Source organism: Diabrotica virgifera, chromosome 9, assembly GCF_917563875.1.
Source record: "Diabrotica virgifera virgifera chromosome 9, PGI_DIABVI_V3a".
Taxonomy (NCBI): domain Eukaryota; kingdom Metazoa; phylum Arthropoda; class Insecta; order Coleoptera; family Chrysomelidae; genus Diabrotica; species Diabrotica virgifera.
Genome location: NC_065451.1, coordinates 19,052,274 through 19,074,308, shown reverse-complemented (window position 1 = coordinate 19,074,308; position 22,035 = coordinate 19,052,274). Strand labels below are relative to the sequence as shown.

The 22,035-nt window shown below is 32.2% G+C and overlaps 1 protein-coding gene across 3 annotated transcripts in view; it reads left to right on the top strand.

Moving 5' to 3' along the window:
* Window positions 1–22,035, top strand: part of LOC114331404 (NADP-dependent malic enzyme) — a 178,749-nt gene that overhangs the window by 6,021 nt on the left and 150,693 nt on the right. For 2 of the 3 annotated variants that reach the window (XM_050660947.1, XM_028280984.2), the window contains exons 2-3: window positions 7,075–7,251; window positions 13,407–13,589. In XM_050660947.1, the coding sequence (XP_050516904.1) occupies window positions 7,075–7,251; window positions 13,407–13,589 (360 nt within the window). Of the gene's footprint in view, window positions 1–4,877; window positions 4,964–7,074; window positions 7,252–13,406; window positions 13,590–22,035 lie in introns of those variants that run through there. The other variant, XM_050660948.1, reaches the window with a different exon arrangement.

Here is a 22,035-nt window from a genome sequence, read left to right as displayed (position 1 = left end):
TACTAATATAATTTTTTGTAATGGGGAACTAATTAGTAAAGTTTTTGTTCTAGGAGAGTATAACAAAAATGTACTACTAGCAATAAGAATTTATATCTGCAACTCCCTGATAGACGACAACCACTGAAGAAGAGAAACTTTTCAGAGTTTACTAGAATAGTTTCGACATACTAGACACTTAGATTGCGAGAACGTTCATACTAATATGCAGATTCTCAGTGACACTAACATTTAATTCATTTTAATCATTTACAATAGTTTTTGTTCGATCAGATTTCTCGTAATCTAAATGTCCAGTTCGTTGAAACCGTTCTAGTAAATTTTGAAAAGTTTCTCTTTTTGGTTGTCATCTGAATTGCTGATGATAAATTATTATTGCTAGTAGTACATTTTTATTTGTTATACTCTCCTAGAACAAAAAAACATTTGAATAAGTTCCTCATTAGAAAAATTCATATTAGTAATGGTAGCAAAGCAACTGGAACTTCAAAAATAGTAGAATGTTTAAGCATGTTTAGTGTCAAAATCATAGCCAACTAGATAGAATAATAATATTGTATGTTTTATTAATATTAAACACACCAACAATCTTAACTACGTAGGTATTTTGATATATCAACCAGTATTCATAAATTAAGGGTCAGTCGAGATTAACATGTGTTTATTTTCAAAAAATTATTTATGATTGAATATTTTTACGGCAAACCTAATAAAATTTCACATAATTTTTGTTGCAATTAATGTTTGGCTTAAAGAACTACGAATAACTTGCAAATTAAAGTAGTTAGGTATAGGGAATGCTTAAGAAATAAAAAAGTACTATAAAATATTATTTCATTACAATACTAAAATACAGGGTGTTCCATTTAAGATAGATCATACCTCAAAACCCCTGTATTCCAATTTTCATGATTCTCTTACTTTTAGTTCTCGAGATATTTCTAATAAGCCCTTTATCTGCCTCACCCTGTATATTCCCTTCATTATGTCTTAGTTCATGGTTCATTCTTCATCCCATTTGTTTTCTATTTTTATAGGACCCATAATTCTTCTCCTTTCAAATATTCTTAATTTTTCTTCATCTTTATCAGTGAGGCACATTGTATCAGTTGCTTATGTAACTACTGGTCTGATTGCAACCCTTCATTCATTTCTAGACCTGTTTTCCTTACTTCATTTGCCAAGGTCTACTATTTTGTTTAAATTTTTCCTTGTATCTTCCCATAAGAACTATGTCATCTACATATGCTATGATTTGTGTTGAGCAGTGGGCTATAGTTCCTTTAATTCCGCTGGCCTTGACTGTTCCTTCTACTGTTATGTTGAATGGTGTGCTTGACAGGGAATCGCCTTGTCACACACCTGTTTCTATTGCAGTTGATTTTGTGCCACATTTTTCTGTTGTTACTTTAACTCTAGATCCATCCATAGGCATTTTTGCTTTGCTGGTATATCTTGATCTTTCATTTCAATAAATAATTTATTCCTTCCAATACTGTCAAAGGTGTGTCTGAAGCCTACGAAGAGGATGTAGAGTTCTATGTTACGTTTATGGCATTTGTCAATAGTTTGTGTAATTATGTGGATCGCATCTGTAGCGGATCTGTGACATATGTATGTTATATGATTATTTCTTTTTAATACATCTTTACTTGTTGATAATAGGACACCATTCGAACTTCTGCATTGGTTTGTAACTGCTTTGAATTCTATTATGTTGATTTTAACTCTCTTATAGAATGATCTGAATTGTTTTGTATAATATGTAAGTTCCCTATTAGTGGTTTTGTTTTTTTTCTGTTGCGTATCTTTTTTCCTCTCTTCTCTTTGTTTGATAATTCTCTACAGTTGTTCTATTTCTTCAGGTAAGCATTTTTCTGTAGGCTTCATTTTTTTGTTACATTCTTGCATTCATCGCAAAACCAATGATTTCAATATCTTTCTTTAATCTTGTCCAGTTGTAACGGTCCACCCGTTATAATATCATTTTTAGCGCTTTAATTATTTTTAAAATTATTTTCTTTTGACCTCCCATTTAAATTCTTTAATTTCTCTTAAAGGACTTCTCATGTGACGTCACACTGTACGGAAAATAGTTGAACCGTTCCTTGTCATTTAATTCGTGTTCCGTGAGAGTTTGACGTCTTCCTCGCTGAATAGGGCTTTTCATCGATTGTCATTTATTTCGAGCTTCTGTCATGTGTCACATAATATTAATTTATCTCCGTCATACGTCTTTGGTTTGTATAATTGTTTATACCAATAACGTATGTCGTAGATATATTAATATTATGTGACACATGACAGAAGCTCGAAACAAATGACTGTGAATGAAAAGCCCTATGAGAGAGGAATGCTCCAGTGTTGCCAGACGTACGATAATTATCGTATTTGTACGATAATTAAAGGTATTGTACGATGTACGATCAATATGAATAAATGTACGATAATTTCTGAATTATTTGAAATGCATAAACAATTGATCGAAAAAAAACCTTTTTTTGCTTATTTTATAAATACATATATATATATATATATACTTTAATTTATAAAAAAATGTTAATAACATAACTGTTATTTATTATCCTAACAAACATTTTTAATTTGAACAAAGATGAGGATATTTGTATTGGGACTGTTAAAAGGTACACCTGTGGTAAATTTTTCTAAAAAGTCTACAGCAGGAAAAAATATGCAGTTTTATTTTTGTTATAATTAAATTCATTCATTATAACAAAACTAAAGCATCCTTTTAGGCGGTTAGGCGGTTCTATTCGAGTTACTTTGGATTAAAAAAATGAAGAAAATGCCAAGAAAATGCTATAAAAGTCGAGAAAATACATGTTTTTTAACGTATACGTATACCGATTTTGAACTTTGAATATTTTTTATGATGAATGATGATTATTGATCATCATATATGATGATTAAGGTAGTTTTTGAATACTCATACCTGAAGTATCACTTTTTTGCAATGTGATAGCAAAAGAGGTAAAAAAATAAAATCTACCGAAATTTGACGATTTCTACCGAAAAATTAAGTGCAGTTGGTTGTACGATAAAATCATTTAAAAAACGATAATTTTTGCAGCATTGTACAATATTTTCGTTTTGATCATCTGGCAACCCTGGAATGCTCTTTACTTGACTGTGAGCTGTGGTTCGAATCGGTTATTGGCTCCGTGCGTCTCCCCTCTACGTACAGTCACGTGATACGCTGTCAGATTTTGTAAGGACGTTTTAACATTAGGTTTGTTCCAACATGAACTTTTGGACAGTCCAGAAACCGTCACGAAACTACTTGTACCGTTTGTTGTGCGCATGTTCGTAATTGTATCGCCCAGTTATCGTCCCATGACGGTAATCATATATTTGTCATTTTTATTGGTGACAGCTTGTGTACTTTTAAGTCGATCAAAGGCTCAAAAACTTTAAAGAATTAAATCCTAGTGCGCAAGTCAGTCCAACCAGCACATTATGGAGTTGCCCGATTACTGAAATGATCATAACGAAACCGTCACCGAAAGATCACAATTCTTGTTGGAACAGTGGGAAGGACGATCCGATGACGATCATATTTTGGTTGGAACGGATTTTGTTTACTGCGCAGGAGCGTTACCGTTTCGTGACGGTTCTCGGTCGTGTTGGAACAAACCTATTGAGTCTTATGGGATTATTTTGTTAAACTTGAATATTTTATTTTGTAGTGATAATAACCGAATACAATTGTTAGAATTCATTAGTTATTAATTTATACTGTAATTTATAGTGCAAGAAAATATTTTCTTTTTCGTTAATAAATATTTATTGACATAAACTGCGATAGTGAGGTTATGCATACAAAATCAAACTGATAATCAATATTGGAAAGTGAAGAATTTATAGTGCGTTTTTATTTTCTGATTATATTAATACATAATATCACTAGCGTGACACGACATTTTTTTAAATGTCTCATTTAAACATACACAAAGCGTCCTTATAAAATTTCAAACAACCGTCATCATGAGCAGGTCGGTCGATTTTGCTTTGACACTTTGTTAACGCTCTGAGCGAATACCAATGGCGGGTTGATAATTTCAACTATTTAAATCATTTTTGTTAATTTCCAAGTGAAAAGTTATCTGGAGTATGGAAACATATGTGTAACTCAACACCTCATGGAATCTGGATAAGAATCAACCCGGTAAAATATTTAGTTTTTCATAATAATTTTTTTATATAGCCTGGTTTTTTTGTGATGGAACATTTGATATATTAGGTTCATTGTTAAATTTCTTAGTCAACTCATTATTTGGATTTTATGTAGATTATTTCGATTATTGAATATTCATTCAAGGAAAATTATATATTAATATATTTTTTGGTTAGACATAACCAAACATATGCAATTCTCAATTAATATTGGAAATAATTATCATTTCTCTGTAGGTTTTAAATTTATTGCACATCCAATATTTTTATAAATTCTATATATTTTTACAGATATTCCCTCAGATAAATCATATTCAAATTTCACATTCATCATTATTTGTTCATGTTTTCACACTCAAAATAGTTCAAGGTTACCTGAGATTAGTTTTTGTTCCATTTTAATGATCGGTTTTTCTATGTTAATGCTTCTAAAAAGTTTCCTCAATTATTTCTTCTTCCCTTTACTTTTTGCTAATGTCTAAAATGGGAAATAAAACTGGGAATGTTTTTAGCCATTTGGGAGAAACCATAAGATGAAGTCATAGCCCCTTCTTTGACCACCTAGGGAAACCACCACAGCCACAGTCAAGTCAACATTGGGAGTAAGTCATTTTTGGGAACAAGCTTTTTGGGAGTATTCCAGCTCCTTTTCGTCCTGCCACCTGGGCCTACGGAGGGCATGGGACCGCATCATCTTGATGCTCATTTCTGAGGATGCAGCAGCAACCTCTTTAGGAGTCGTTTGGGAACATTTAGTGTTGTGTTTTAAGTAACTATGGTTTTTATATATCAGACATTTATTTGATACATTATGTTTATTAATTATTTTTTTCAGATTTAGCGTACCTTTGTTTTTATATGACATATTTGTATACTATTGTATTTGGTTCCCAAACTTTGTATCTACGGTAACTTCTTGTGCACAGGAATAAGCCTAGAGAAAATTAGGTTTTTAATACTTTATTATTGCTTTGATATTGGTTTATGTAATTCGGGTAAATTTATTTTGTAATATTACTTGCTTGTTTCCCAAATATTTTCTTGTTATTCGCTTTATTTCGATTGTTCGGTTAATTCGTCGTTACTTTATTTCATTGCATTTTCTCGGTTAATTTAGGTCATCGTTTCGGTATTAATTACTTCATTACTATCACTTTATTCATTTGTATATTTAATTTTATTTATTCATTATGGTATTTTCTCTTAGTGAGGCTTGGGCCTATTTATTTGTAGTATTTTCATCTTTGTCAGTTTCCTTTAGTTGTACGTAGCGGGCGTACTATAACCATTTGGTAGAAGACTCATGTGAGTTGTACCCTATATATATGTAAGAGGTATTTAAGTTTGTAACAGATAACATTATTGTTGTTATCTTTAAAATATATATAGCTTCTTGTATAACTTATGTCATTTTAGAGTTACATGATATATGCTTGTCTAACTCAGATATTGTTAAAAATCTAGTAGTTATTTTAATAAATATTTATTTATTTTGTATATCATGAATTTTATTATTCCTTTATGTTTGTTATTACAGGTTTGATATATTTAATATTTGACAGCAGTATAAGATATCTGGGAGAATGATCGAAGATCATTTTCATGGCGCCCATGATTTGTTAGTTTTATTTATCTTGTTCGTCTTTAGCAATTATCCATCTTCATTCAGTTTCAGTACATTATTCTTATTTTATTATTTCATCTTTTAGTCATCATTACTATCTATATAGAGCTACTGTTCTTCGACAGGCATGCAAACGAGCCGTATCCATCCTTGAGTGTCAAGTGGTTTTCTTGCATCTCTTGCTAGCCAACTCTATTCAGTTTGCCTCTGTCTCTTCCCACTTCTACTTCTATCCCTTCTAATTCCCCTTTCTTCAGTACTACTGCAAAGTAGTATTTTTTATTTTTCTTACTTCGGCTTCTCAACGTAGAAGTCACTTCACCCTTTTCTTTACACACCCCACATTCTCTTCTTTTCAGCCACAACTATTTAGTTACCTAGTTTCTTCTTTCTTTTTTCATTACTTCTGTTGGAGTATATCACTCCAACAGAAGTTCATTTTTGTTACACAGTAGCAACATAACCTTTGTATATACAGTAGAGCGTCGATTATCCGAATTAACTGGGGGACAGGGTTGTTCGGATAATCGAACTGTATTGATATAGCAATACTATTTATCCATACGCGAATAAAAGCCTTATTTACACACATCTTTACATACTATACGTGTATATCTTTAGGGACAAATAGGATATAAATTAAACAAACAAGTGCTGTATTTGCAAGTAATCCTTCTGCCGAAGTAATCCTAACCGTTTACTAGCTAGCGGCTGGGTTACTTGTTTTTTAAGCATGTGTCTGTCAAAGTATTTCAGAATGGATTAAAAAATATGAAATTTTATTTTAGGTGTCAGTTCGGCATCACAAATTATATGCAACAAAGCTAAAACTCCCTGGGATCTAGGGAAGAGAAATAGGTTCTCCCCAGGATCTGTTTTGAGTAAACTGCTTATATACAGCATCATCTAAATCCGTGTTTAAGGCAAGTTTTATCGTATTACGATTTGTGGATCCGTCAGAAGAATTTAGCCGGAACATAAAGTTACTTATGTCCGTCTTTTGTTTTTTCTATCCGTCTTACCAGCCTACCAACTTTGTATTCATTGGATAAATTGGTTGCAGGCTCACCTCCCTTTAACCGTTTGTTAATATCGTTTTTATTTTTCATAGAAAAAACAATACGCTTACGTTTAGGAATTTTTAATTGAGTTTTTACACGACAAGTCGGGAGTTCGGATAAGCGGTCGTTCGGTTGATCGACGTTCGGATAATCGACGCTCTACTGTAATTTTATTTTTGTTTATCTTTATTTTAGGTATACAAAAACTCAATCTAAATTAAAAGACCAAAGTGTAAATAATGCCGAAGAATGCAAAGTGTCAACTAGAAAAAATATTAAAAAGCCAATAGTTGTTTCTGACACAGACTCTACACATAGCAGTAGTATCTTCCAGATAGAAAATAGTGCAGAAGGTAGCGATAAAATTAGGAAGTAAGCATCTGTCCTTTTTTAAATCAGTTATTTGATTGAATGAACTTAAAGCTGAGGAAAATAATAAGAACTGACCTACTTTCATTTCCAGAGAAAAAAAAGTTAATTCATTTTGAAGTTATACTTCTTTAGGCGCGATAGAGAGTGAGTTTTTATTATTCTGTGCGCATGAGCACAGAGACAGTATGTTATTCGTAGCTAAATCTTTTAAGTTATGTATGTATCAGTCCACAGAAGGTGTGGAAAAAGTATATTAGTGTTTTTAGTAAATATATTAATTTATTATAATTTTTGTGTCTTCCTCGGGACTAAGATAATAGGTATTATTAAAACGTTTTTATATTTAATACTTCACTTCGTCTATTTAAATAGACAATTGTTACCGTGATTTGTCACAATGTCCGAGAAACCGTAAAAACAATGCCTTCGTAGCGTCATTGGCACAGCATTTTACTAGAGATCGAGATACGATTTTTTTTTTAATTTTTGGATTTTTAGAAAGTGGTAAGTATTAAAATTAGTTTAATATTTAAATAAAATAAAAATAAACTGTTTAAAGTATTTTATTTCGTTGAAATCGTATAATAGAAGTATAACTTCTTACGTGCGTACAAAGTACACACATATTCTTTTTTTTTTTCATAAAAAAGTTCTTGAATTTTACTATTATGTCGTAAGAAATATCAAAATTTTAATAATTAAAATAATAAAAAATTAATAATACTATTGACTAAAAACGACTTATTTTTTAAAAGATTTTACACTTTCCGAATCTTTCTTTCTTTCTCCCCTTCCTTATACCCTTTCAGGTGTCGGATTTGGGTTTAATTTAGCTACATATTCACCCATCTCTTCCATTCTTTTCGGTCCTGTGCTATTAGTTTCATTTCTTCTAGCGTTTTCTGTTTGATTTTTCCTGCTTCTACTATTTGCTGTATCCATTTTTTCTTCGGCCTGCCTTTTTTCTTTTTTGTAATATTCCTTGTTTCGTGAATTTTCCTTGCTAGTCTACTAGGTTTCATTCTCATCAGATGTCCATACCAGTTTAATTGCCTCTTTATTATTTTATTCATTATTGGTTCCTGTTTAGTTATCCCTCTTATTGTCTCATTTCTTATTCTATCCCATTTGGTCTTTCCGGCTATAGCACGTAATAAATGTCTCATCTCAATTGCATTTATCCTACTATTATGCTTTTTCTGTAAAGTCCAATTTTCGCTTGTATACAGTATCGTCGGTATCACAATCGTATTATATATTTTAATTTTTGTTTCGTGGGACAATTCTTTTTTCCTCAGAATTGGCGCTAGTGCGTAGTACAGTTTATTTGATTTTTTAGTTCTGTTTGTTATTTCGAGGTCTATTTTCCCATCATTGGTAATAATACTTCCAAGATAATCATATGCTGTAACTATTTCCAGTTGAGTATTTTTGCATTTTATAATTACTTCATTTTCTTCCTTTTCGCCGATGACCATTATTTTACTTTTCTCGATGTTTATTTCCATTTTTAATTTCTCTATTTCTTCTGTCCATATATTTATGAGTTTTTGCATTTTTGTCACGGAATCTGCTATAAGGACTATGTCATCCGCATACAATAGGGCTTCTATTTTTATTGGCTGTAATCTTTGGTATCCTATTGTTGTCTGTATTTGGTTCGTTCTTTCTCCAGTATTTCTAGTCAATTCATTCATGACTATTATGAATAGTAGCGGACTAAGACTGTCTCCTTGCTTGATACCTCTTTCCCAATTGAATTCTTCAGATCTTTCTCCTGCTATCTGTACACGTCCTTTTACTACTCCGTATATATTTTCAATTATTTTTATCAGTGTACTTGGTACTTTCATGTTCTGCAAGCATTTCCATATAATTTGTCTTTCTATAGAGTCGAATGCTGCCCTTAGATCTATGAATGCTAGAATGAGCTTTCCCCCCGAGTCAATACTTCTTTCTATTATATTTCTAATGATGTAAATGTTATCGTTTGTCTGTCTTTCTGGTCTAAACGCTGCTTGTTCTTCTCCCAGTTCTTTTTCTACCTCTTGTCTTAGCCTCTTCTCTACTATTTTCGTGTATATTTTAAAGCATACCGATGATAAACATATTGCTCTATAATTTTCGCAGTTGACGTGTTCTCCCTTTTTGTATATTGGCACTATAAGGTTACTTTGCCAGTCTTTTGGGATTTGCTGCTTTTCCCATGCCTCTTTGTATATTTTCAACAACCAGTTTTTCAACACTTTCCGAATAAATGATTTAAAATAAATTTTTCCACCTACCTCTACCGAAAGTATACTTTTCCGGACCTGATTGTAGGGAGCAAAGTTGTAGGTACTTTTCCTCCCTAGGGAGGAAAATATTTTTCCCCCATAGGGAGGAAAAGTAAAAGTGACGTCATAAAATTTCATTCATGAAATATAACTTATTGACGCCCTGTACAATATCTATTTTCTATTACGTAAGTATCTATACATTTTAACGTTTATTTATAAAACACCCTGTATTTTGTAGAATGGTAAAAAACAGTAAATTGTTATTTTGATTTAACAATGTTTACATTAATAATTTGACTTATATTTGACAGTTGACAGTTATATTGTACCTACGTGTTTGTTTTAGTTTTAATAAATTTTGTTGGTTAGTTACATAAATAAATTAAGTAAAAATGAAAAATGACTTGTTATTAATTTGAGGAAGGTGGAAAAACCATATGTATAACCATATAAGTAAAGTGCCTTTTCCTCCCTTGAATGATTACTGCCCTCCGCTACGCGTCGGGCAGTAAACTTCATTCTCGGGAGGAAAAGTAGCACTTTCCTCCCTTGTTATACAAATAGCTATTGAAACGAATCTTTTTGTACTTTAGGTACAGTAAAATTAATAATGTGAATGGGTGATTCTATTTCAAATCACTTAATTTTGGAGAAAAAAAAAATTTGGATGTCCGATTTGTCTGAAAATTGGTATATAGCTTCTGCGGGACGTAAAAATAAGATATTTAAGGTCAAAAATCTTCTTCTTTTTTTCTCAAAATGTTATTTTATGCGATTTTACAGTGATTTGTTGTTTATTTATTCTATCGTGAAGTATCAATGGGAAACATAATATTTTAATAGAAGGGTCTCAAAAATGTTATTATATGGCATTATAACAAGTTACTTTGATTCAAAACAAGATTTTGATCAAATTTTATAGTGTAGAAAACGTTAAAATGCCTTTTTTACATTTTTCTCCATTCCCAAAATACGTCATAGTCGATTTGGCTGAAAATTTGCCCATAGACAGCAAAACATAGGATTTTAAGTGGTGAGAAGGATTTGAATTATATTACAATACCAAAAAAGTTACATGCAATATCATAGTCAAAAATATAGGCGTCTACTGTAAGTACAATTGGCATCTCGTCCTAAGCAATACGCCCTTTGGAGGATATTGCAGTAATCGAGCTAAGGGGCCATTGTTTATTTTCTTTCACGTTGACGGTTGAAGGCATGGCATCCGGCATATTGTTTAGGTTGGGAGAATTTGTTTGTTTATGGTTTAATCACGTTTAATTGTTGCTGTATATTACTCATTTGTTGTTGTTTATTTTGTTTGTTGTTACGTTATTTGTTGTTTCGCGTTAAAGGTTAATTGTGTTTTGTGTACAAAATATAATTAAATTTAAAAGAAAAACACAGATAAACGAACAAAACTAAAACACAAAACTAAACATACAACCAAATACAACATACAATATGTAAATAATGGGACGCGGCGCCGGTAGTTTCTCCACTTTCATCAATACGACTAACTTCACACTTCACAATGGCCCCTTAGCTCGGTTCAATTTGATACTACATTGGCGTTGCGATCTTAATCCGAATCGCCAATTAACTCGAAAATATCGATCTCACGACAAAAATTGTTAAAAAGAAATTGTAATAATTGTAAATACGATTTATTTGGAACAATTTCAGTTCCTACCATTTTTGTCGAAAAGTTAAAAATGGCGGAGATATTGAGCAAAACAGGTTCTCCTTTAAAATCAAGATGGCGGCTAACGTAACGGAGGAATTCATTCGTGATTTTAAATTTATTCTACTATTGACTCCCCTAAAGATTAGAAAAATAAAATTTTGGCAGCTCGGCATGCAAGGTTAAATGCTATCCCGACTGGACTAATATACTTTTGAGTCTGATATTACTGCATGTGCTTTTTTGGTATTGTACTATAATTCAAATCCTTGTAACCACTTAAAGCCCTATGTTTTGGCTATCTGTGGGCAAATTTTCAGCCAAATCGATGATGATGTATTTTGGGAATGGAGGAAAATGTAAAAAACGGTATTTTAATGTTTTCTACACTATAAAATTTTGATCAAAAACTTTTTTGAATCAAAATAACTTATTATAACGACATTTTTAAGTCCCTTCTATTAAAATATTGTTTTTCATTGATACTTTACGATAGAAAATGCAAATTTGTTTAAATAAACACCAAATCACTGTAAAATCGCACAAAATAACATTTTGAGAAAAAAAGAAGAATATTTTTTGACCTTAAATATCTTATTTTTATACCCCGCAGAAGCTATATACCAATTTTCAGACAAATCGGAGATCCAAAATTTTTTGCCTGATTTGACATGGAATGTACCGAATACATAATAATAGAAGTATTATTATTAGTCTAGGCGCCAGAGGGGTCACCGTGTCCTTTTCAATTCTGATGGACAAACTCAACGGTTTCTTATGGATTTGTGGCTGCTGATTATGAATTTCGAGGGTGGATTTCGATCCGAGTGGCCAAAAAATTGTTATAAACAATTTAATTGTTTAAATTGTTTATAAGGCTCTGGCTCATAAACTAAAAGAGATAAAAAGAATGTTTCAAATAAAATTTCTCAGCTTCTACGCATGCAAATGAGCCTTAGATGGTCTCATTTTAAAGCTTCATTAATAGGCTTTCAAACAAAGTTTGCTAAATTGCTTTATCTTCATTTGTTTTAAAGTTATACCCGTTTGAAGTTATAATTTTCTTAAAAAATTGTACATTAATTTGTTTATAAGTTTTCAAGCAAATTTGAGCTGTAAACATTTATACTTTAGCATTTATACTTACAGCAGCCAAAAATCCATAAGAAACCGTTGAGTTTGTCCATTAGAATTGAAAAGGACACGGTGACCTCTATTTGGCGCCTAGACTATATGTATTTATAAAAATAATAACATTAATCAATCAATCCAATTTAAATATTTCTTACAAAATAATATTAACATTCAACTTTTTTATGGACACATTTAACTAGTAGATTTTTCCGGGATGTTCTCAGTATCTGCAAAATCAATTTTGCTATTTATTCTGCAGATTAAACAGACGGAGCTACTACTATAGTAGGTATGCGGTCTACCTGAAAATTCCTGAAGGATTTGCGAATATAATGAAATGTAAGGAAAAACATATTTATTCACAAGTATTAAACATTTGTAGGAAAATAAATGTACAATCACAGAAAAGAAAATGTACAATGAAAAAAATAGAAAAGATTATGGTGTTATTTATAGAATAGTAAAAAACAAGTTTATTGTATATTCCTGAAAATGTTTATTACTACTTAGCAGTTAACATTTGGCCTACAAGTGAATTGTTGTCTTTCATTATTGTGTGCAAACACTTCTTAGAAAATATTGTGGTTTTGTTTAGCCGCAGAGGTATACAGTGCCGGCAAAAAAATCTTTACAAAGTGAATAAAACGCATAAATCATAATTATTATTTCAATTTTACAAATTAATACTTTGTTATATAAATTTAGTATTTTAGTTGAGAATAAGCCACAAAATTGGCTTATTCTGATAAACTAAAATTAAACTGATATGACAAAGTATTAATTTGTAAAATTAAATTAATAATTGTTATGATTTATACCTTCTATCCACATTGTAAATTTTTTTGCCGGAACTGTAATATTACTAGACACCATATGCCTTGGTAGATCGCCAGGTATAGCAGAAACTCGACTGTAGACCGCATACTATAGTGGCACCTAAACAGATATCTTGTTAGTTAATCGAACTGTATTATAAGTTCTGTCAAAAGATGACCAAAACGCAGAAATAATACCCCCTTGTTTATATGATTATTTATTTTTGTTTATTTGCATTCTAGGAATACAAAAACTCAAAATGAGCCTAAATCAAAAGTCCAAAGTGTAAATAATGCCAAAGTATCCAAAGTATCAAGCACAAAAGGGATTGAGAGGTCAATAGTTATTTCTGATACAAATTCCAAACATAGCAGTAGTACCTTGGAGAAAGAAAATGGTGCAGAAGGTAGTGATCAAATTGAGAAGTAAGTGCTTGTACTAGGGCGGTCCGATAGTAGTTAGCCTTCAAAAGAAAAACGAAAATTTTGTAAAAGTGATTCATTTCTGAACGTAGTCTTCTTTTAGCTCGATACACTTGGCCCAGCGATGCTCCAATTCTTTAACCCGTCTGAAAACTCGAGGTCTGCAAAATAGACATCCGTGACTTCAATGAACTATTCATTCGACTTCAATTTCTGCCCGGTTAGCGGCTTTTTTAAGTCTTTAAATAAATAAAAAATCGTAGAGAGCCAAATCTGGAGAATACGGTGGATGGGTCAGCAGTTCGTAGCCCAATTCGACCAATTTGGCTATGGCGATGGCGGAGGTGTGAGCCGGTGCATTGTCATGGTGGAAGAGTACTTTTACTTTCCCAATTGAGCTATTTTTTCTGCAATTCGGCGTTGAATCGGTCCAATAAAGCGGCATAGTAAAGCCCTTTGACTGTTTTGCCCTTTTACAGGATGTTGATATTCGCGGTGTGCAAGTACTTGAACGGGATACGAGAAACGATCGTGCGAGAATCTTCGTGCCGTCTACTCAATGGAGGTTGGCTACTACAATTGCAAACTCTTCTCTGTCTTCAGCTGTTCTTATTAGCTGTTCAAAATTTAGCCCTGTTCATTGTCGGATGTTTCTGAACCACGATAGTCTTTTCCTCCCTGGTCCCCTCCTACCTTGAGGTATGCGATGTCCATGAAATTTTGAGGATTCTCCGGTAGATCCACATCTCAAAGGCCTCCAACTTACTTACGGTTGATGTTTTAAGGGTCCATGTCTCAACTGCGTAGAGAAGAGTCGACCAGACGTAGCATTTGGATAAACGTAGTCGAATTTCGAGTTTTATTCGAGAATTACAAAGCAGCTTTTTGATTTTTTCGAAGGATTTTCTGGCCTGTTCTATTCTCGATCTTATTTCTAGATCAGGATTTAGGCTGCTATCGATCCAACATCCCAAGTACTTAAATCTATTGACTTGTTCTAAAATGTGCCCATTTATTGTGCAAGGTTGAGGTACGTTTTGGTTTTTTCGGATTTACATCACTTTGGTTTTTTTAATATTTATTTTAAGTATTTTCTATGGGAAATAAGCCACAATTTTACAAAAAAAAAAAAATGAATTTATTAACGTTTCGAATCCCAAATCGGGTTTCGTTGTCAAAATACAAAATACTACTAAAATAAACAAAAATGTTGTTGCTAAGTAAAAAAATTCTTCTAATAATTTATTTAATCTGACTCATTTATATTGGCAATTCAGACGTATATTATACATTTTAAAGTAGAAGACTTTAAAATGATATCGCCAATATTTATGAGTTGCGTTCCTGGGACGACTTTACTAAAAGATAGTTCATTCGATTACATGAAATCAATCCCAACTCAAGAATATCCGTCTCAAAAAAATCATAATAGTGATCTGTCTTTAAAAAGACAGCCAAATGCAACGATGACAGTAAAATTCTCGCGTTAGAGATTCCATAGTAAATCACGAGGGAAAACCAGGAAAAAACCTCGTGATACTATCCCGACATCGTAAGTATTTGGTCTTACATTTAATTTACCTTCAAAAAACTAATACCAAATTCTGACTTTAGTATGTTTAAATTATAAATAATATTAATAATACATAGATATACAATAAGTAATACTAAAATATAAAATTTGTACTAACTCGATATGTTATTGACTTACTAATCGTGGTATTTTCTATCTATTGACTTCCTCTTTCAGTATGGGTAACCACATCCTACTGCATTCTACCGAGGAATTTGCGACACAATTGGTTTCATTTAGCATAATTAGAGCCGCTTCTTTGATTTTTCTCTTTTTACTATCTGATTCTTTCAGGACTATACTTGAATCTCTCCACTGAACTCTATGTTCATTATCCCATGCGTGTTGACATATTTGAGATCTATCAAATTCTCTATTTTTAATATAAGACTGATGTTCACTTATTCTAACGTTTAATGGTCTTGATGTTTCACCTATATAAAATTGTTCGCATTCACAAGGTATTTTATAAATGCAATTCTTTGTTCTTTCTTGTTCATTGTTAGGTTTAGTTTTAGATAGAATAGATCTCAATGTGTTTGTTGTTTTGAATGTTGTTGAAATGTTGAATTTATTTCCTATTGTTTTAAGTTTCTCGGATAGTCCTTTTATATATGGTATTATTATTTTCCTCGTATTATTTCTTGTGAATGTTATAGGATCCCGTTCTAAGTTGTTCTGTTCAATTCGATCCAATCTTGACAATTCCTTATTTATAAACGATAAAGGATAATCATTTTTTAATAAAACAGATGTTAACAATTGTTTTTCTTCTAAAAATGAATTTTCGTTAGAACAAGTAATTTTGGCTCTATCATCTAAGGATTTAATGATTCCCTTTTTAACGTTGATGTTGTGATTTGATTTGTAATTGAGATATCTGTTGGTGTATGTTGGTTTTCTATACACTTGAGTCTCATATCCAGTATCCTTCTTTGAGACTAAAACATCGAGGAAAGGCAAAGTGTTATTGTATTCCTTTTCCATTGTAAATTTTATTGTCTCTTCTTGATCGTTTATAATATTCAGGAATGTATCCAATAATTCTGATCTATGAGACCATATTGAAAACACATCATCTACATATTTCCACCATACTGTGGGTTTTAAATTTTGTTTAGAAATGATATTAGTTTCGAAATCCTCCATAAATATATTAGCCAATAATGGAGATAAAGAAGAGCCCATTGCTAGACCAATTTTTTTTTTAATTTTGGTGTAGCAATGGGTTTTTTTCAAAACCATTTTTTTAGTAAAATTGTGGCTTATTTCCCATAGAAAATACTTAATTATAAAAATGTCACAAGGAAATAGCTTCAGAACAATATTTATTTTGTTACCAAATTGCTCACAGGTCGAGTTGGTCTTGTCGATGAGTCGTTGTAGGCCCAAGTCAGAATCCGCAATCAACACCGTATCATCGGCGTATCTGATACTGTTGATATTTACGCCATTCACCTTGACTCCATCCTTGGAGTCCTCCAGTGCCTCTGTAAATAGAAATTCGGAGTAAAGATTAAACAGCAGAGGCGACAGAACACATCCCTGTTTAACTCCCCTCCTAATTTCTACTTCTGCGGATGTGGAACCTTCGATCCTAACTCTGGCGTTTTGGTTCCAGTATAAGTTTTTTAGTAAGTTGATGTCTTTTCCATCTAAACCGACTTCTTGCAAACGTTCTAATAGTAGGTCGTGTCTTACTCTATCAAATGCTTTTTCGAAGTCTATAAAGCATATAAATATATCTTTCTGTTGGTCGTAGCATTTTTGGGCGAGAACTAGTAAATTGAAGAGGGCTTCTCTCGTTCCCATGCCGGCTCTGAATCCAAACTGATCGTCTCCGATGATTGTTTCGCACTTTCTATAGATACGATTATGTACGATTTTTAATAGGACTTTTACTGCATGACTCCAGTGGCGGCCTGTGAGGTAGTGCCATAGAGCCATAGCACTACCTTGCTAACTATCCATAAACATATTTTTTATCTTCAAAACTTTTTAATTCCTATTAATTTTTTTGTGTGTATTTCTTTTGATCTTCATAAATTATATAAAATATGGCAACTATGGGCGCAATACAATCCCTGCCGACAGCGGAGAGTATTCGACAGGAGAATCTCCTTCGCGCCGAAGTCAGTATTGGCACGAGTAAAGAGAGAAAGATTTTACGAGCATTATATGTAAGTGACAGAGAAAGAGCTATATTGGACTATTAGTATGCCTTAACATTAGAATCTCTGTGCCAGGCACGAGGGTATGAAGCCAGGTCTATTTATTTTGAGTTTCTTTACGTGCTGGTTTGTCGCTTTTATTATGTATATTTTCTGTTAAAAAGTTTTTGTATTTATAATTAAACTTTTAGTGTATCATGATCGTGGGTATTTTGATAATATTTTGATTATTTATTAAGTTTAATTTATTAATTGACACTAAAGATTAGTATTTTAAAATTTTTTTTGGTGGTTTTTCGCTAGAAAAAAAACTACAAATGTTATAAGGTGTTGTGGAGCTTTCGAGTTAGCTTTAAGAAGTCACGACGAAAAAGAAAATTCAGAAAATAGAGGCATATTTAAGGAGCTGGTCAATTTTAGCGCCGAATTAGACAAAGACTTAATGGTTCATATTATTCAAAGTACCAGATCTTTCAAAGGTCTACCTTCTCCGGACATTTAGTTGCTTCTAATTTATTTATGTCGGAGAAGTTTTCTGCTTATAAGCATCAGTTCTCCGAATCATTTCTTAATGAACCATGGAAACAATTTTAATTTTTAAGCAAAACTCGGTTTAAAACTGAATTAGAAGTAGGTACTGTATTAGCGAGACGAATTAAGTACTACCTCTGGGGCTGTTTCGCTATCGGTTTTATTGTAGAGGGAAGGTTTAAAAAGCACATTTGAAGAAACTATTAAACTTTTAAGTATTTTAGTTACCATTCCTATATCAACATCTGAAGCAGAACGCTGTTTTTCGATGTTTACATCGAAACCTAGTGCTTTAGGTATGCTATCTGCAGAAAAGCATTTTGTAAATTGTATTGATAATTTTAATTATAAAGTCATTGAAAACTTTGCAACCAAAAAATAGAAGAATGAACTTCATATATCGTAAACTTTAAAAGTGACATTACAAAAATTTGTGCATGTGTGTGAATAATGAAATAGTATTATTTTTATAAATTGGTAAATAGAGACTAAATCGTAATAACAGTTTTCAAGCACTATCAGCAGTAAATGCTGGTGGTAGGTTAAGAGGTTTTTATTATTAATTAATTTACGGAACTGTTTTGATCAATGTTGGACAATTTCTTGGCACCTCAGATCAATAAACTTAAGATATAGATAAAAGTATCTGCGCATATTTTTTTTTAGTTTTTGTTGTCAGTATACCTTTTTTTGACAATATCGTGAATCCGTCACTAAAAATTTTGGCGGCTGCCCGAGTTGTGGCACTACCTTCTTAAAGTGGTACGAGCCGCCACTGCATGACTCATAAGGCTTATCAGACGGAACTCATTGCTGTGTTATGGGTTTGGCTTTGCGTGCGAGAATAGCGGAGAAATATTGCAAATTTCTTAAATAATTCATATTGTCAATTGAAATTGTCAAATTGACGTATATTTTATACCGACTGTCATTGAAGAAGAAAAATTATATATTGCTCCACAATATTGATATGATATGCAATTATTATATAAAGGTAAATTTAATTAATTGTATTTTGCTTGCAGTACTGCATTTTAATAACTAATTTTATTTACTACATACAATCGTTTACGTTTTAATAACATAACCTGAATCTTATTTTTTCTTCTTATTATTTTTTTGGACTATGGCCTTGACAATTATCCAGTAACCAGGACTAATATAATTGGCCAATATAATTAAAAGTGCGAATAATGTTACTGAGCGTAGAAACCAGGTGTCGCTTTGCCGAACTTGCACGGTCCCAATAGATCACACCTTGTGAATCCCAAAAAATTGTGGCCTTTCCGGCCGATTGTGCAACGCCTCGCCGCTCGTGCGCGGACGCTACGTTGCTACACCGGCTGTCGGATGACAACAAAGGCGTAGCCCGCTATGCTCTAGTGAGTGGAGATGGGGGGTTCTTTGAGACTTCTCTTTTAACATGAAATAGATATTAACTGGACGCTAGGCAAGTTTGCCCCACGGTCCACGCCTAAAGTAGACTGCAACTCCAATCCTACCAAATTGTTGCAGTACCAATCATGTGGTGTATGGAACAAATGAAATTAAGCGATAACTCACTTAAAAATTATCTATTAATAATAAGTAAATAAGTAATAAATAAATTTAGTCCGTAAACATGCAATAATTAACAAAAAATAATAAACTGAATCATGATAATACCATAATATTGATCAACCACAACGATAATCTACAAAGTAACTAGATGCGCCAAAGCAAATAGGGCTTCTAGCTCTCAAAATTAACCGAAAATTATAAGCGTCGCATGAGCTCATGCGCAACCGCTGTAAAACAAAACAAAACAGTAGGTATAACAAACCGAAAACACACTAGGTACTATTCACAAATAAACTAAAATTAATAATAGACCTGGATCCCGCGTAAGAAAGAAAAGTTGATTAATAGCAAGCTGAAAATTTGTTAATAGCTTAACGGTGTCTAGTCGGACAAACTTTGATGCACGGGAACACTGGAACAGGGGAAGTTTTAATTGTGGAGCATGATAAACGTGTCGTCCTGACAAGTTTATGATTGTGAAAAATAGCAAGTTGTTTTTAAGTTTATTCGATAGCCAACGTTATGTAATATATGCGAAAATGTTTGTCCGACAAAAATGTTGGGCATTTTAACGAGTCCGACACGTAGAACATGTCACATCACAGGAATTATGTTGGTGATGAATAGCAGTCTGATTTTTGCATGAGAGTTTAATGAAAGGTTAAAAAAGCAATTGGAAGTTCTATCCGACAAAATTAATGGGAAGTTTTCGTAGTCGGACACTCTAAACAGGTAAGATATAGACAAAAATGCTGGTGATAAATAGCTTTCCGACAAAGACTAAATTTAATTAAGTAAATTATTCCTTACCAAGAATGACTTGTCGGAAAAAATTAAGGGGTAGATTTTGTAGTCGGACAATTTAAAAAAATAATTTTTGAAATTTCAATAAGGGGTGATTATTCTATGTCAAAAGTACCTGCAATCAATTACAATCGATATCTTTCGATTTATCTCAACATCATTTAGATACCTCACTGTAATACATTTATAGTAGATCAGGCAAATTATATTATGGATTGAGTGGTCTAGCTATCTTTGTCTGCCACATGCGCGGGATCGCTTGGTTAAAAGAGATAGATAGACCACCTATCGACTTTTTGCACTGTATTCCCTGTCTACCCTTATGTCTATGAATACATTTCCATTTAAGAAAAACTGTCACTTTTGACAATAATTCATAATAAATTGCAATCGTAACTTCAAATTTAAACTAATCGATTTATTTTGGCAGCAAATTATTTCTTGCCATGTGACATATTAATTACATTATTATTTCATTTGTAGAAAGTTGAGAAAAATTACGTTATACAATTTTAGTAATAATTTATTTAGGTACCCTTTTTCAATCAATTAAAGCATTATAGCACGAAGAATGATATTCAATAGAACTTTCACAATTATCTGGCAACTGAACCTCATTGAATTGGTGACCAAGTATTTTACTAACTTTGTAAAATGTTCGAAAATTACTCAAAAATGTTCCGTTGAATGGTTTCACTTTTGATTTGGCGACTTAAAATTTAAACTGTTGACACTCAAAAATAGACACAAAAACACTCCATAGTTAATATAAATTTTAATTTCCAACACACGTGGCAAACAGAAACTCAGAGACCATGTACTTTCAAATACTACTTTGTATAGCACAAAGTGTCACAATGACAAATGCAGCCTTCTAATACATACTTCTAAGCATAATGTGTCATATTTACGTCTATTCTTATAAGCACCGAAGTTTTAGACTCTTCACATTTTTAAATGTCGTTTACAGGGTTAAGATTTGAGTATGCTTTCACATGTTCTTTGACATTTTTTATTGTCATTTTAAGAATATCTAGAACAAACTCCACCCAAAAAAAAATAATTGTTTTGCAATACATACATGCATTGATACTTACCTCACTGTTTTTGGAGTGTGCATGTATATATTATATGCACATGAAAATATGTGAATATAAATAATAATATACAACTAAAATAGCTTTATCAATATGTGACTAAGTCATTCTGAAAAAATGTTTTTTATTTATTTCCTTCGATTTGCCCAAACTTTTTGTTCGACATATAACTTTTTGCGTTACAAAATATAATTTGTACATAAACAAATCAAAATTAGCTTGCTATTTATCACTAACATTTTTGTCTATATCTTACATGTTTAGAAGGTCCGACTAGGAAAATTTCCCATTCATTTTGTCCGACAGATCTTCCAATTGCTTTTTTAACCTTTCATTAAACTCTCATGCAAAAATCAGACTGCTATTCATCACCAACATAGTTCCTGTGATGTGACATATTCTACGTGTCGGAACATTTTTTATATATTATATAACGTTGGCTATTGAATAAACTTAAAAACAACTTGCTATTTTTCACCATCATAAACTTGTCAGGACGACACGTTTATCATGCTCCACCGTTAAAACTTCCCCTGTTTCAGTGTTCCCGTGCATCAATGTTTGTCCGACTAGACACCGTTAAGCTATTAACAAATTTTCAGCTTGCTATTAATCAACTTTTTTTTCTTACGCGGGATCCAGGTCTATAAAGGCTAATGAACATAAACGCATAAAAAAAATAAATTAATCAAAATCCTTATCTTAATTCTGTA